Source organism: Panthera leo, chromosome A3, assembly GCF_018350215.1.
Source record: "Panthera leo isolate Ple1 chromosome A3, P.leo_Ple1_pat1.1, whole genome shotgun sequence".
NCBI lineage: Eukaryota > Metazoa > Chordata > Mammalia > Carnivora > Felidae > Panthera > Panthera leo.
In genome coordinates this window covers 118,088,837-118,102,161 of record NC_056681.1, presented here as the reverse complement: position 1 = coordinate 118,102,161, position 13,325 = coordinate 118,088,837, and the positions used below count along the sequence as shown (strand labels likewise).

Sequence of the window (13,325 nt, the reverse complement as noted above, 5' to 3'; positions counted from 1 at the left end):
GGGCACGGGTTCGCTAGCCCAGTGCCAAGGGAGGAGGGTCGGGGTGGGTGCGACGGCACCGGGACTTGAGTTCCTGGGGGCGATGGAGACATGGGGCCCTGGCTGAAAGCCGTTCTGCGGGAGCCCTCATGCAGCATCTGGTTCCCTCCCGCCGGCCCGGGAGGCCGCACTTTCCCCCGGGCTCCCATTCTGCCGTGGCTCCCTGCGCCCCACAACCGAGACCAAAGGCTCTTCAGCACTTTTATTAAAAACTGGTGACGCACAGAGTGCCCAGGGCATCCCTGGGCCGCTATAGCCCGGCGGGACTGGGTGAGTTCCAGTCGCGTACGTCCCGGCCCAGGGGGTGGGGGACGGGGGTCGAGGTTCTCGTGGCCGCAGACCCCTCCGAAGATCACTTGCCCACGGACTCGAATATAATGCGGTTCTGCTCGGCGCGCTCCCGCTGACTCTGCGTCCGCGCCAGCTCCAGCAGGGTCCGCAGCAGGTGGAAGGTGAGGTCAATGGATAGCGGAGGGTCGTCCCGTCTCGGCCGCTCTCCCGCAGTCCGGGGTCCCCATCCTCCCGGCCCCGCGCGGCGCGGGAAGCGCTCGGCCAGCAGCAAGAGTAGCGCGCGGGCCCCGCCGTCCTGGTTCCGCGCCCCAGGGCTCCAGCGCAGACTCGGGTCCCGGACCCCCGCCACCGCCGCCTCCGGGCTCCACTGGCTGCTCCCCGGGCGCAGCGCCGCCAGGAGCAGCAGCGCCGCCAGCAGCGCCGCGCGTCCCACCTGCCTCATGGTGCCGCCGGCCCTGGACACACAGGCGTAGCGCAGGGTGAGGTGCGCCCGGGGCAGGTGGCGCCACTCCCCTTCCCGCGCTCATCCAGCTCCCCCGCCGGGCCCCTGAGGCTGCCGCCCGTGCCCACAGCCTTCCCTCCAGCCGCAGCCCAGCCGAGCGCCACCCTGTCCTCCCTCCGTCCCTCTGAGCGAGTCGCGATGGGTGAGCTATGCGACGAGTCCGGGTGCTGAGGGAGTCGGGGCAGATGCTCCTCCGAGCCACTCACAGGTTGCCGGAGAGCGTCTGCACGTTGCAGGACGGCGCTCCAGTCTCTGTCCCCCCGGGCGGGCTGAGGGCGCCTTGGGGAACACGGGGTCTGTCCCGGGACCGCCGCCAGCCTTATATAGCTCCCGGACAGCTCCTACTGACGTCAGCGAGGAACATGCACTGATTGTAGAAGCAATGACGGCCGCAGCCTCGAGTCCGGCCGCTTGCGAGACCCGGAGGGGCGCACCTCAGAACCAGAGACTCTGCGTTCTGGCGTCAGGGCTGGAAGCGGCCCCAGATTTAGGAGAGCGAGAAGCCGGCGGGGCTTAACGACTGCGCTGGGAGCCATGAGAGAGAGAGAGAGTCCTCTACCTGCCTGCAGGGAGTAGGGCGATCCCCAGATCAGACCAGTCAGGTAGCCAGTCTCCCGTGGTACACAAAAGAGAGGCTGGACCGCTGGGCTGTCAGTGGCGCCCACCCTACTGTTTGCCTCTAGAAGGGGCCGGAGGCACTGAGAGGTTGTGCTGCTCAGACCTAGCCCCTAGCCTGGCTAGCAGTTCCGAAACCTAAGGCGATCAGGAGGAGCACAGCTGGCTCCCAGCTAGGACTCTGGTTACCACCCCAGAGGCAGCAAGGCAGGCGGGATTCTTGATCTTATTCCAGCCCCGTGGTCTAAATTCTAGGGCAGTCTAGGTGAGGCACCATTAAAAGGAGGGTCTCTGGCCTCTGGGTGCTTTCAGACCACAAAGGTGGGTCGATCTACTGAGTTTGCCCCATCTACTTCTGAGTTTGCCCCAAAGTGGTATTTTAGCCATGTGAGTTTTTCTTCTGGGAATCACAGCCACAGTATTACAATACCTTTGACCTCCAGTTAAGATCACTTAGGAAGTCGGGGAACCTGTCTCAGTCTCTTCACATTGCTACAACAAAAATATCAACTCGGCGTCTTATAAACATTTATTTGTCACAGTTCTAGAAGCTGGGAGGTCCAAGCTGACGGCGCTGGTTCTCTAGTGAGAACCCACTTGCTGACCTGCAGAAAAAGTACCTTCTGTGTCCTCACATGGTGGAAGGGGTGAGGGATCTCTCTGGGGCTGCTTTAGAAGGACATTAATCCCTCATGACCTAATCACCTCCCAAAGGCCCTACCACCTAATGCCATCACTTTGGGCATTAGGTCTTTAACATGAATTTTGGAAGGGATACAAACATTCACCTATAGCATGTGGGTTCAAGTTTCCACTCTGCCACTGGTTGGTGGTACGGACAGGTCACCTCACTTATATGGACCTCGGTGTGCTCATCTGTAAAAGATCAGGGTTGGTGTCTCTAGACTTCTTTCCAGCTCTAGAAATTCTTACTGCCCCATAGGTTTCTGGTGCGTCCTACTCACCGCTTTTGCAGGTTTTAGACTACATATTTAATAGCATACTTCTGGAGGCACCACATAAAGGGTCTTTGGCCCCCAAAGAGCTGGAGTTACTGTAGGGCTGGGAAGGTTAGAGAACAGACATGTCTCTGAAGAGTGGGGGGTGAGTGGCACTGCTGGGATATGAGTATAAATGAAGGTTGACAAGACCATACAGCACAACGAACGTTTATGGTGGTGGTTGTACAAAACCATTAGAAGGGTTTTAATGGTTTCAAGAGGAGGTGGGTGCAAAGCCCATTAAGTTCTGAGTGGCACGGAACCCCAGGAAAGCTGATGTGCCCACTCTGAGGAGGCTGTCTGGTGGCTCCAGGGTCAAGCGGCATCCCCGCAAGTGCAGGCAATGGAGTGAGGCGGGCCTAGAGCCGGTGAGCCTTCCAGGACAGGTAGGAATTCCAGAGAACAGCCACACACTGGACAACGGCCAGTCTACGGGACAGGAGGGGCGGCGTGAGGATGGTGAAGAATGGGGAGCAAGCAAGGGGGCGGGGAGAGCTAGGAAAGTGCAACAGAAAAGGAGGACTTGTCTCTGAGAACGTCCACATTCAGGTCTCCTTCCTTCAGCCCTGGAGGGACGTGTGGCTCAGACCGGAGGATGAGCAGGCTGGGGTCTGGCACTGCCCCAGAGCTCTGTCTGCTGGACAAGAGCCTCAAAGTTGAACACCCTCATCTTGCCAAGTATGGCTCTGATTCACTCCTGTCCAGGCTCCTTCTGACTACATGTGTCTGTCTGTCTTATACCAGCTGGGATTTTATCTTCCAAAACTGCGCTGCCTGCCATATAAAGTGGCACCTCCTTCTCCTTATTGTAAATTTACCTTTCTCTAGTTTCAAAGAGTGTTGCAAAGACTCTAATGTTGAGAACCTGCTCCCCAATTCTTCCTTTAAGCTATGCTATTCATGTCAATGTCGACTCTGTCCCCTCTGAAGAGTTCATATTTTTCCCTGTTCCCCAAATCCCTTCACCCCCAATAGTTTCAGCTACTCACCTTGAGTTCCACTATATTTTTACTGTGGTTTCAGCAACTACCTTTATTACTAGGGTAAAGTAATACCCTGCAGTGGACTAACCTGGCCAGGTTCCCACTTGGCTCTTCCGTCTACCTTTCTGTCTAACCTAGGCTGTTGCCTCCCACCCCCACCCCAGGCACTGTCCCTGCAGATATGCCATCAAAGGTGGGAGCTCAGGTGGGAAGGAGACAGGGCTGTGGAGCAGGAGCCTCTCCAGGAAGATGAAAGAAGGTCGGTGGGCAGGTGCTGGGACAGGCTCTGTAATGGATAAGAGGTTCTGAATAAAATGCTTGAGAGTGTGAGGCGCTGTGGCTGGGGCGGTGTCCTGGGAGGGTCTAACGTGATTCAAGGTTGAAAGGAGAATCGCCTTGTGCATCTTCCTTGATGGGTGGGGGCAGAACCTGTCTTACCTGTAATGAAGGGGGACCAGGTAGAAGTTGGCTAACTGCACAGCAGGCCAGAGCTAGAAGAGAACGAAGGTAAAGGTTGGGGGAGTGCCTCCATCACCTGACCCCCGGACTCACTGCCTGGTCTTACTCCGACTTCTGCAGACAAGAACAAAGTGAGCAGCTGAGTGAGTGCTTCCCTGAGTGTGGTGCCCACTCATCCCAATGGAGGGGCTTCTATGTCAGGAGGACCCCCATCCCGGGCACGTCTGGACTCAAGAAAGCAGGACGGGCAGGGGCGGTGTCATCGCTTACATAGTAGTTGGTGATGAGGGCATCAGGATAGTCCTGAGGAGACAAAGAAGGAACAAACTGACCCTCGCACTTACTTCCAAGCCGCCCCCGCCTCCTAGTCTGCGTGTTACACCCCACACAAACTTCTGTTCAAGGAAGTCTGTGCCACACCCCTCAGCTCCTCTTCTCCAGAGCCTGGGACTCTGCCCGGACTCGCACCTGGCTCATCCCCATGAAACCTGCCTCGTTCCCCTGGGACTGCGGGCTGCCGGCCAGAGACCAGAGGCCGCCCCACACCTGCCCAGCTCACCCGCCGTAGCTTGGCCCAGTTGTCCTGGGCTGACAGTCCGTTGAGTGCTCCTACCAGTGGGAGGAAGCAGCCTAGAAAACAAGGGGCAAAGCCCCCCTAGGGGAGAAGAATTAAAGGTCTGTGAGCACCTCAACCCCCGCCCACCCCCAGCACCGCTCACCCCTCCTGAGCCCCTTCTCCTTCGGCTCACCTGATCCAACAGCATCTTCTTCAGCGCATCTACCTTGGTGGTGCCAGGGACGAGCCGGTCCAAAACCCTGTACCAGCCTCCCACTACGGGGCCCTGAAAGCGAACCCCGGGGAGGAGAGAGGGTGTGCAGTGAGGGAAGCACTTGGCTTTTGCATCACAAAGCTCCTCTCTTCAAGGATTAGAAACCAAATCCCAGTGGAAGCGCACACTCAAGGTTGGCTTAGATGGAGAGAGGCCAAGGGAAACTAAAGAATGACACGGAACTAAGGCCACCGTCCGATCCTCCAGCAGCCCGGCTGTGGGCGGAACTTACCACAAAGCCACAGCCCACAGAGACCATGGTCAGGGTCCGGCCAGTCTGGTGTTCCCGCAGACCTCGCCTCTCCACCAGCTGCTGTGAGATAATGTCACCCAGGCCCATCAGGGACCCTGTGCAGGGTACACGGGTATTGTCAGGACACTCCTGGACATGGGCTGACATTCCAGGTAGGGAAGTGAGTCCCTGAATGAGGCTCTGACACTCTGAGCCCAAGAGACTAATTCTGGGGCAAAGAGCCAGTCCTTCACTGCTGCTTCGAAACTCTCCTCTCCCAAAGATGGTGACATCTCCCCTGTGTCCTGTTAGAAACTGGGATGAGCAGCCTTGATCAGGCCAGGGCCCATGGACTCTGCACAGAGTAATAAAGGGAAGTCCCAGTCAGAGACTGCAGCTAGAGGAAGGAGAATTTAAGGTGCTTGGGGCTGAGAACCAAGGACGATCAGAATTGGAAAGGCCTTCCAGATAATCCCATCCAAACTCCTGCTTTACAAGGTATGGAAATGAAGGCCTGGGACCTCCTATAACCAGTAAGGGGCAGAACCAAGGCAAGACCCAGGTGGCCTGATTCCCTAAGCAGTGATTTTTCCAGAACGCCACAATACGAAGAGATCATGTGTAGAATGGTAAGGAACCCTGGTTTCTTCCCCCCAGTCCAAGGCAAGACCCTGGACAATGTCCTTCCCCTGGGTCTTGAGGTCTCTACTTGTGGATAACAGCAAAAATAATTCTTTTTCTAAAACATGAGTGTTTAAATGGTCCCAGGTGGGAAGATGAGTGGCTGAGCTGGTAAGAGTCCCCACAAGGAGGAGTCCTGGCTACCTCCTAGCACAATCAGGTAAACCCAGGCACCCCCATTCACAACCTCAGACTGAGCTGACAATAGATATTATAGCCATTTCTCTCCCAGGCCTTTGTACCTGCTTCCCCTTCCGGCACTCACACAGACACCCCGCTCCAAGCAGCCTTAGTCAGACACCCACACCCAGAAACTGAGACAGAAATCGTCACTGTTTACAGAGCCCCCGTCAGTTATGGTGGCGTGATGGTTCCTAGCGAACACACACACATAGGGTCACTCGGGAGTGACTGTATGACCTCCAGCTTGCCCGTCCATCTCACTGAGTAATGAGGGCCCCCCCTCCAGTCCCATAGCTACCACTGTCCCTGTGCCCTCAATCAGCACTGGGCAAACACATCCTTTAACCCTATTCCTTGGTCCAGAGCTGGCTCTGACGTCCACACCGGCTGCACCCTCACTACTCTTCCTCTGCACCCTCTGCAAAGCCCTGCCCCTGAGCAGTCTCGTCAGAGGCAGCTGAAGAAGGCGCAGGGCCGGGGCTGTGACCCGCCCCCCCCCATCCCACGGGTGACGGCACTCCCAGGCCCGTGGAGCAGCTCTGGGACCCCCAACAAAACCATCAAGGCAACCTCTCCCAGAAACTCTCAAAGTGGTGGAGGCTCTTCCCAGAACATGGCTAGCCACAACCTCCCAGAGGCCAAGGACAGAATCCTAGACATCTCTGTTCTCTTATCCCCTGCCACACCTAACCAACAGGTCCGCTCTGGGAAAGGCATGAAGAACTCCAAGGGTGAGTGCTCCCCAGAGTAGTCCAGCCCGCAGGACCACGTGTCAGGCTCAAGGTGTGAGGACAGGTGGAACTGAAGGCTTGCTGCCCGCTCCCTGCTCCACGCAGTTAGCACTTATCTCCCTACGCCCTCGCTCACACCCCCCCCCCAGGGAGGGGTTGCTGCTGTGGCCATGCAGAAAGGGAAGGGGACCCTGAGAAGCCCCAGAGAGGGTGGAACAGAAGGCAGTCACTTCTTAAATGAAGAGAGTAACAGTCTGACCTTCTACTTGGGCAAGCTGTTTAACTTACAAACGGCTCTCGCATATTCGATCCTCACGAAAGGTCTGGGATGTAGAGTCACACCTCCATTTACCATCTTTGAGGGCTGAGGTGATTTGGTAAGGAGTGGAGTTGGGGTGAACCCAGGCCTTCTCTCAAGAAGGAGCAGGAAGCCGGGGAATCACGGCAGGGACTGAGACTTGGGCTCAGGGGTCAGCGGGTGCCAAGAGGCCCCTTCGGCTGCTCTGCTACTCGCAGGGGGTTCCTGCCCAAACAAGGCCCCAAAGGCTGCACATCAAAGAGACTTCCTAGACTAATGCACTTCCTTTCTGTCTTCTACTCCCCAGGAGCTGACCCTCTCTGTTCCTTGTCCCCTTGTGGGGAGGGCAAGCAGCAATCTCCCTGGGTCACAAGAGCCACAAAGAGATGAAGGTGTGTGTTTCACTCTTCGTGGCTTGCCAACAGTCACCCAACAAGCTAACGGCAGAGCAGGAATGAAAACCACAGTCCTGGGAGCCAGCAGCCTTTGAGAAAGATGGCTTCCAGGCCCCCAGACCACGCTCATGGAACCCGAGGGACTCCTGAGCAAAGGGCAGCGGCGAGAGGCAGTGGGCACGTAGCTCTGTAGCCCCTGCCAGCTCTGTCCATTTCAGACAAAAAACCGTGCCCAGCAGTTCCTCCTCTGCCCACAGATCAGAAGGACTCTGGGCCTGCAGCAACTCCAGGGAGGTGCAAGGCTTTGGTCTGAGCACAGAACAAGGCCCGGTCTCTGGGCCAAGAGAATTTGAGCAAGAAGAGCTGACATTCAGGTTCCTCATTCCACCTTCCCCAGTGCAGAGCCCAAGCAGGCCCCCACCAGGTTCTGGGAGGCCTCCTGGACATACTTGGTTGATCTAGATCTTTCCGTGCTCTGGCTCCCCTTTCCTTGGATTTGTTTCCAGAGGGTCAGGGCAGAGATGTGAAGCCCGAGCCCTGATGGGGCAGGGTGAGGGGCTGCCGGGCAGTGATGCCCCAATGCCAGGCTGGGCATGGAGCCCAGCAGGCAGACGCTGGCGCAGGTGTGACATCATGCCCCTGGGTAGGTGCCAGTTCTCATGCCGTCACTCACCACCGGATTCAGCGGACTGAGGGGGTTGGGGAGAGGCTGCCTCTGAGCAGAGATCTGTTTGGGACCACCCCCTGCCCACTAGTGGAAAAGCCCCAACTTCTACATCCTCGTCTTAATTCCCCACTTGCCCCACTTTGTTCCCCTCCTGGCTTTTGTGTATGGGGTCTTAGAGGCAAGAAAATAAAGCACTAATGGAAGATGAGAAGGCTGAGTGAGGGGCAGGAAGCTGGAGTGAGGAGCAGGAAACGTGTCCTTGAGCGCAGAAGGCCTGGGGCAGCAGGTAGAGCTCCCGGCATGGGGCCGGAGGTGCTGTAGATTCACTCCTCCCCAGAAGTCTTCCACAATTAAATAGCTGCCTGGGCCAGGGGCTTGGTCTGACAGAGCCCAGAGGCAACTGAAGCTGGGCAGAGAGAGGGGAGAGTGTGTCCTCTGGGACTGGGCTGAATGCTCTCCGCACGCCTGGCCCGAAGCCATCCTACTGCTAGAAAACGAGACAGAATGGAGGGTTCTGAAGCTTTGTCAGGTATGGAAGCCCAGACCAGCTGGGGCTACGCTCCGCAGTCTAAGGCCCCAGCGGTCTTGAGTGCAGAGCACCGCACTGGGAAGCACCTTACGTTCCAATGCCAGCTCTACCACTGGCCATGGGGACCTCGGTGCACATCACCCCTGCCCCCTGCCTGCTCTGTGGTATCAGGGGCTGGACTGGATGCTCCAATGCCTTTTGAGCCCTCACATCCTGCTGGAATTCAGATTCTAGGGAAACCAGTGTCTGTAGAAGCTTGGCTGTCTCCATAGCAGGACTAGAGTGGCCGGAGATGGATGGAGCTGGGCCCCGGGCCCACTGGAGACTGGAAGGGCCCTCCAGAAAGGACGGGAAAAGGCTGACTCAGACTCTGCACAACACACTTCCCAGGCTGCTCTGTTCGTGACTCTGGCTTGGCCAACGCTGGGGGGTATCAGACACTTCTTTTGAACCATTTCAGATCTTGATTCACTTATCCCTTACTCCGGCCACTACTGCGGCTCAACCTGATCGATCCTGCCTCAGGCCTAGGTCATATCTGGGGCTGTGCTGTTGATGCTTTACCTGGGACCATGCACATGTGATCCGGGGGCGCACGGGTGTTGACATCCCGTGTGGCAAACATTTGACCAACGTGGGGTGAGAGCTGGTGGGTAAAGGATTCTTCTTGTCTCCAGAAAAGACTATTCTCCCATATAGTTCTAAGAGGCATTTCAAAGAGCTTCTCGGTCCGTTTTAAGGGATGAGGAGACACACGTCCTAAGCAGTATGCAATATGATCTTTGTACTGGCTCTCCCTCTTCCCCTGCAGGATTAGGTCCTACTCCCTTACAAAGTACCTGTATCGAAGCCCCAGGCTCTGCTATTTGGAGAGCCAAGGGTAAGATAGTCACCCATGATCAAATTTAAGGCAAATGGAACAAACTCAGCTGAAAAACCACTCTAAAAAGAATAGCTTGTCGGGGCGCCTGGGTGGCGCAGTCGGTTAAGCGTCCGACTTCAGCCAGGTCACGATCTCGCGGTCTATGAGTTCGAGCCCCGCGTCAGGCTCTGGGCTGATGGCTCGGAGCCTGGAGCCTGTTTCCGATTCTGTGTCTCCCTCTCTCTCTGCCCCTCCCCCGTTCATGCTCTGTCTCTCTCTGTCCCAAAAATAAATAAAAAAAAAAACGTTGAAAAAAAAAAAATTAAAAAAAAAAAAATAAATAAAAAATTAAAAAAAAAAAAAAAAAAAAAGAATAGCTTGTCATTTAGGGTTGACAACACTCATGGAAAGGGCCAAGTCCAGGAGGCTTTATGTCTATTGAACCTTTTTTTTTTTTTTTTTTTTTTTTTCAAATTTCTAAAGCCTTTTCACAGAGATAACTCCTACACTGACTCTGTGAGGTCATATAACTAAACTCAATTCCTAAATAAGGAAACCGAGGCTCCAAGAGGTTTACTGACTTACTTGCCTGGTTCACGCAGCTACTGAGTGCTACAGCTGAGATTCAAAACCTGGTCTTGGGGCGCCTGGGTGGCTCAGTCGGTTAAGCATCTGGCTTTGGCTCAGGTCATGATCTCACAGTTTGTGGGTTCTAGCCCCGCATGGGGCTCTGTGCTGACAGCTCAGAGCCTGGAGCCTGCTTCCGACTCTGTGTCTCCCTCTCTCTCTGCCCCTCCCTTGCTCACGCTCTGTCTCTTTCTCAAAAATAAACATTACCAAAAAAAAATTTTTTTTTAAACAAAAACAAAACCTGGTCTTCTAAGTCCAAGTCTGAAATCTCTCTTCTGTTTTCCAGTGTGATGAGCTATCCCATGGGACCTTAGGAAGCACTGTGCAAGGATCTAAAAACAGCTCGATGAGCTCAACCCACCTCTTCCCTTCATTTGTAGTTTGATCCAAACACATTAGCAGCAGGGAAGGAGATGTCTGAGAAAAGTGCTACCTACAAGGTGCTTCAGGGCTGTGCGGAGACGATGCAGGTATAGAGCCACACACCCAGACGGAGATACAGGGCTCCAGCACCCCAGTCCCCTCACACACATGCACTTGGGCCCCTCTGAACTCTAGCTCCTCCCCTTGTCAATTGCACATTCCTTGGGAAGGGAAACACAGGGACTATCCCTCCCTCTCTATTCTTGATGGCCAGGAGGGGGAAACTTCCTTCCGGCTGTTAAGGGCCCTGAGGGAGTCTGAGGCTGGCAAAGGGCCCAGCGTGTCAGTCCCCATCACAGCCACACAGTCCAGCATGAGTCACCACGCGCGCAACCAGGTGAGTCATGCAGGCTGACGGACACTCTGAGGACAGGACGTGGGGTGGTTGGGCACAGAGGTTGGAGAAGGGCCCGGGGAGGGGCAAAAGCGTCCAACCCTTGGCCAGTCACCCAGTGAACTTTCTAGTGCTGATGTGGGCTATTCCAGTAACAAGACTGCTGTTCCTCCCTGGCTTTCATAGCTTGCCGCTCCTCCTGACAGTCTTCGTTCCAGAAGCCCATGGTCCTCACTAGAATCCTGTTCCCTTCCTCTAAACATAGGCAAGACCCCATCTTAACCTGCTCACTCTTGCACTGCTCCAACAGTCATAGACCTTCTAGTCCTTCCCCCCCCCCCCCCCCCGCCACTATAAAACTTACTTATCTCTGTGCCATCTCTGGATTTCTTAGCTAATGTGCAAAATAAAGATGGTAACAAATGCAGGTTAAGTCACTGGGTTGCCTTTGTGAGGTTGTTATCCAGTCACTGGATTTGGAGTAAACATAAATCCTTGATTAGTATATCGTTTGGGGATATATAAATAGGTAGTAAAACTATAAGAAAAGCAAAAGAGTTGTATAAACAAAACTCATGAAAATGGTCCTCTCTTGGCTATACAAGTCAAGTTAGGGATAGGTGCTCAAGGGGTCTCGAGCTGGGTACTGATACAAAAGTAATCAGTTTTAATACTATTTAAACTGTACACACATCTTAACTATTCTTTTGTATGCTAAGATACATTTTACCAAAAAAAAAAAAAAATACCGCAAAGAAAATAAACTGGGGTAAAAGTCCTGATCCCAGCAATTAGGTGATTTAATGCAGACTCTCAGATCTTTGTGGCAACCCTATGAGATAAATGTGTCTTGAAACTGTTTTGCACACTGTAAGATGTTAGAGGAGCGTTTGCTATTGTTTTCTAAGTTAAGGCCTCCTGGAGCAATGCCTTTATCCCAAAGGGATGACTCCTCAGCTTTCTGAGGACTTTCAGATCCTACAGCTAGGCATACCCTTTCCTTAAGAACAGCCTTGGGGACCCACCTTCCCAAAGACTGGGGACAACTTGGGATGACAGACAGCTAACCCTTCAAGGGTGCTGAATAGAAGCAACTGAGGGAGGTGTGGTGGGGCGAGCTTTTGCCTCCCAAATCAGCCTGCTCTGGCTCCACTCAGGTCTATTCACTCACCAGCTGTCAGGAACTGTACTTTCCACGGGTGAACAGTCAGGGCTCGCTGGTATGCCCGCCAGAGTGCCATGATTCCTGTCAAGCCAAGAGGAGAGGGGGGTTACCCTCATGGCCTCTCCCCACAATTAAAGAGACGCTTGACTTTCCGTTGTGCCCACTCCCTCTCCCCCTCCCGCTTCCAATATGTCCTAGAGGGGCAGAGGCCTCAGGAGGGATGCTTCCTGGACAACTTCCTGTTATAGGGATCATTTTAGGCAATCAGGTAATAGAAGAGGGCTGTAAGCGGCTACTGAATGTCAGTGGCAGCTACCAGCCACCCCATCCCCCGCCCTGAAGCAAGGCCACCTGGGGACCTCCTTCCGTACCGAGACACGTAAGGACAGTTTGCTCAGGCTTTCACCCAGAGCTTGGTTGGTCCCCTGAGTCACTCTCGGTTGGAACCAGCCCGCATCCTTCCTGAGTCCAACCGGAAATAGGGCCTATCATTCCCAGGCCTGGAAGAGGTCACAGGCGCCTTAGGCGCTCTCAGCACGCGATGCTTTGAGCCCGGGACGGAGGATCACCAGCCACTCACCTGCGCTCGCGTCCAGCCCCTCACGTGACCCGACAGGAGGCGGGACTTCCGCCGCAAGCCCCGCCCTTCCGCCCGGCTGGCCTCCAAGCTTAACCCGGCTCCCGGGGCTGGAGTGTGAGTGGACTGAGCCACAAACACGCGTGGAGAACGGCTCAGCTCTCAGTCTGTGAGCAAACCCTTTTCCAAGTGTGCGCCCGGTCTCGGTGAGGGCCCCTCCTGCCATGCTTCCCACCTGACCCCTGCCTCCTCCTGACCCCTCTCCCGTGGCCCGGGCTTCTCAACCTGGGTAGACCCTCACTGCTCCCGCGCCCCGGAACTGGCCAAGGTGCTGACGCCTTGCTCAATCTCGGGCATCAGTTTGGAAACATAGTTAAGTGCCTGTGTTATTTTTTCAGTGTCCTTGGGTTCTTCACTCGCCTTGATTGTGAGCTCCTGAATAGGTGAAACTGCGTCTTGTTTGTATTTGCCATCCTCTTAGCACCTAGTTCAGTCTTTGTCCACGACGGGCCTTTAGAAATGCTGCGCAGGGGCACCTGGGTGGCTTAGTCATTCTGGTCAGGTTGTGATCTCACGGTTGGTGAGTGGTTGGTGAGTTCCAGCCCTGCATGGGGATCTCTGCTGTCAGCGCGAAGCTCTCTGCGGATCATCTGTCCCCTTTCTCTCTGCCCCTCCCCCACCTACACTCTCTCTCTCAAAAATAAAAAATAAACATTAAAAAAAAAAAAAAAAAAAGAAAAAGAAATGCTGCGTAAAGAGGACTCCTCCCTGGAAAGCACAGGATTCCAGAACCTCAGAAGGTCTTTACTGGTTCCATAACTAGTGGTCTCTGCAGCCTTGGTCAGTACTAGAATTTAAGATTCCTCATCTGTTGAACTGTTTTTCAAACCCTTCAGTT

The 13,325-nt window shown here is 54.8% G+C and overlaps 2 protein-coding genes across 5 annotated transcripts; both read right to left on the bottom strand.

Moving 5' to 3' along the window:
• Positions 1-339: 339 nt before the first annotated feature.
• On the bottom strand, positions 340-1,148 carry UCN (urocortin). The gene is made up of 2 exons (XM_042930277.1): positions 1,039-1,148; positions 340-785 (listed from the first exon to the last, which is right to left on the bottom strand). Exon 2 carries the CDS (start codon positions 770-772, stop codon positions 392-394), a length of 381 nt encoding a protein of 126 aa, XP_042786211.1. The 5' UTR covers positions 773-785; positions 1,039-1,148; the 3' UTR covers positions 340-391.
• Positions 1,149-1,986: 838 nt separating this feature from the next.
• Positions 1,987-12,476, bottom strand: MPV17 (mitochondrial inner membrane protein MPV17). 4 transcript variants are annotated; one of them, XR_006200942.1, is made up of 9 exons: positions 12,431-12,476; positions 11,857-11,931; positions 4,953-5,068; positions 4,640-4,732; positions 4,450-4,545; positions 4,161-4,193; positions 3,870-3,922; positions 2,236-2,877; positions 1,987-2,052 (listed from the first exon to the last, which is right to left on the bottom strand). XR_006200942.1 is itself a non-coding variant. In XM_042933415.1 (8 exons), the coding sequence occupies exons 2-8, from the start codon at positions 11,924-11,926 to the stop codon at positions 2,808-2,810; spliced, it is 531 nt and encodes a 176-aa protein (XP_042789349.1). In that variant the 5' UTR covers positions 11,927-11,931; positions 12,431-12,476; the 3' UTR covers positions 1,990-2,807. The 4 variants fall into 4 exon arrangements, 2 of the variants coding, with proteins under 2 accessions (XP_042789349.1, XP_042789350.1); XR_006200943.1 differs by having other exon boundaries at positions 1,991-2,323; positions 2,413-2,877; XM_042933415.1 differs by having other exon boundaries at positions 1,990-2,877.
• Positions 12,477-13,325: the final 849 nt, after the last annotated feature.

Bases quoted from the DNA above. Each gene is read 5' to 3' on its own strand.
- UCN (XM_042930277.1), bottom strand. From the start codon at position 772: ATGAGGCAGGTGGGACGCGCGGCGCTGCTGGCGGCGCTGCTGCTCCTG.
- MPV17 (XM_042933415.1), bottom strand. From the start codon at position 11,926: ATGGCACTCTGGCGGGCATACCAGCGAGCCCTGACTGTTCACCCGTGG. The intron at 4,194-4,449 runs GTGAGCTGGGCA...TTGTCTCCTCAG, and splicing joins ACTGGGCCAAGCTACGGCGG to GACTATCCTGATGCCCTCAT. The intron at 3,923-4,160 runs GTAAGCGATGAC...GTTCTCTTCTAG, and splicing joins CCCTCATCACCAACTACTAT to CTCTGGCCTGCTGTGCAGTT.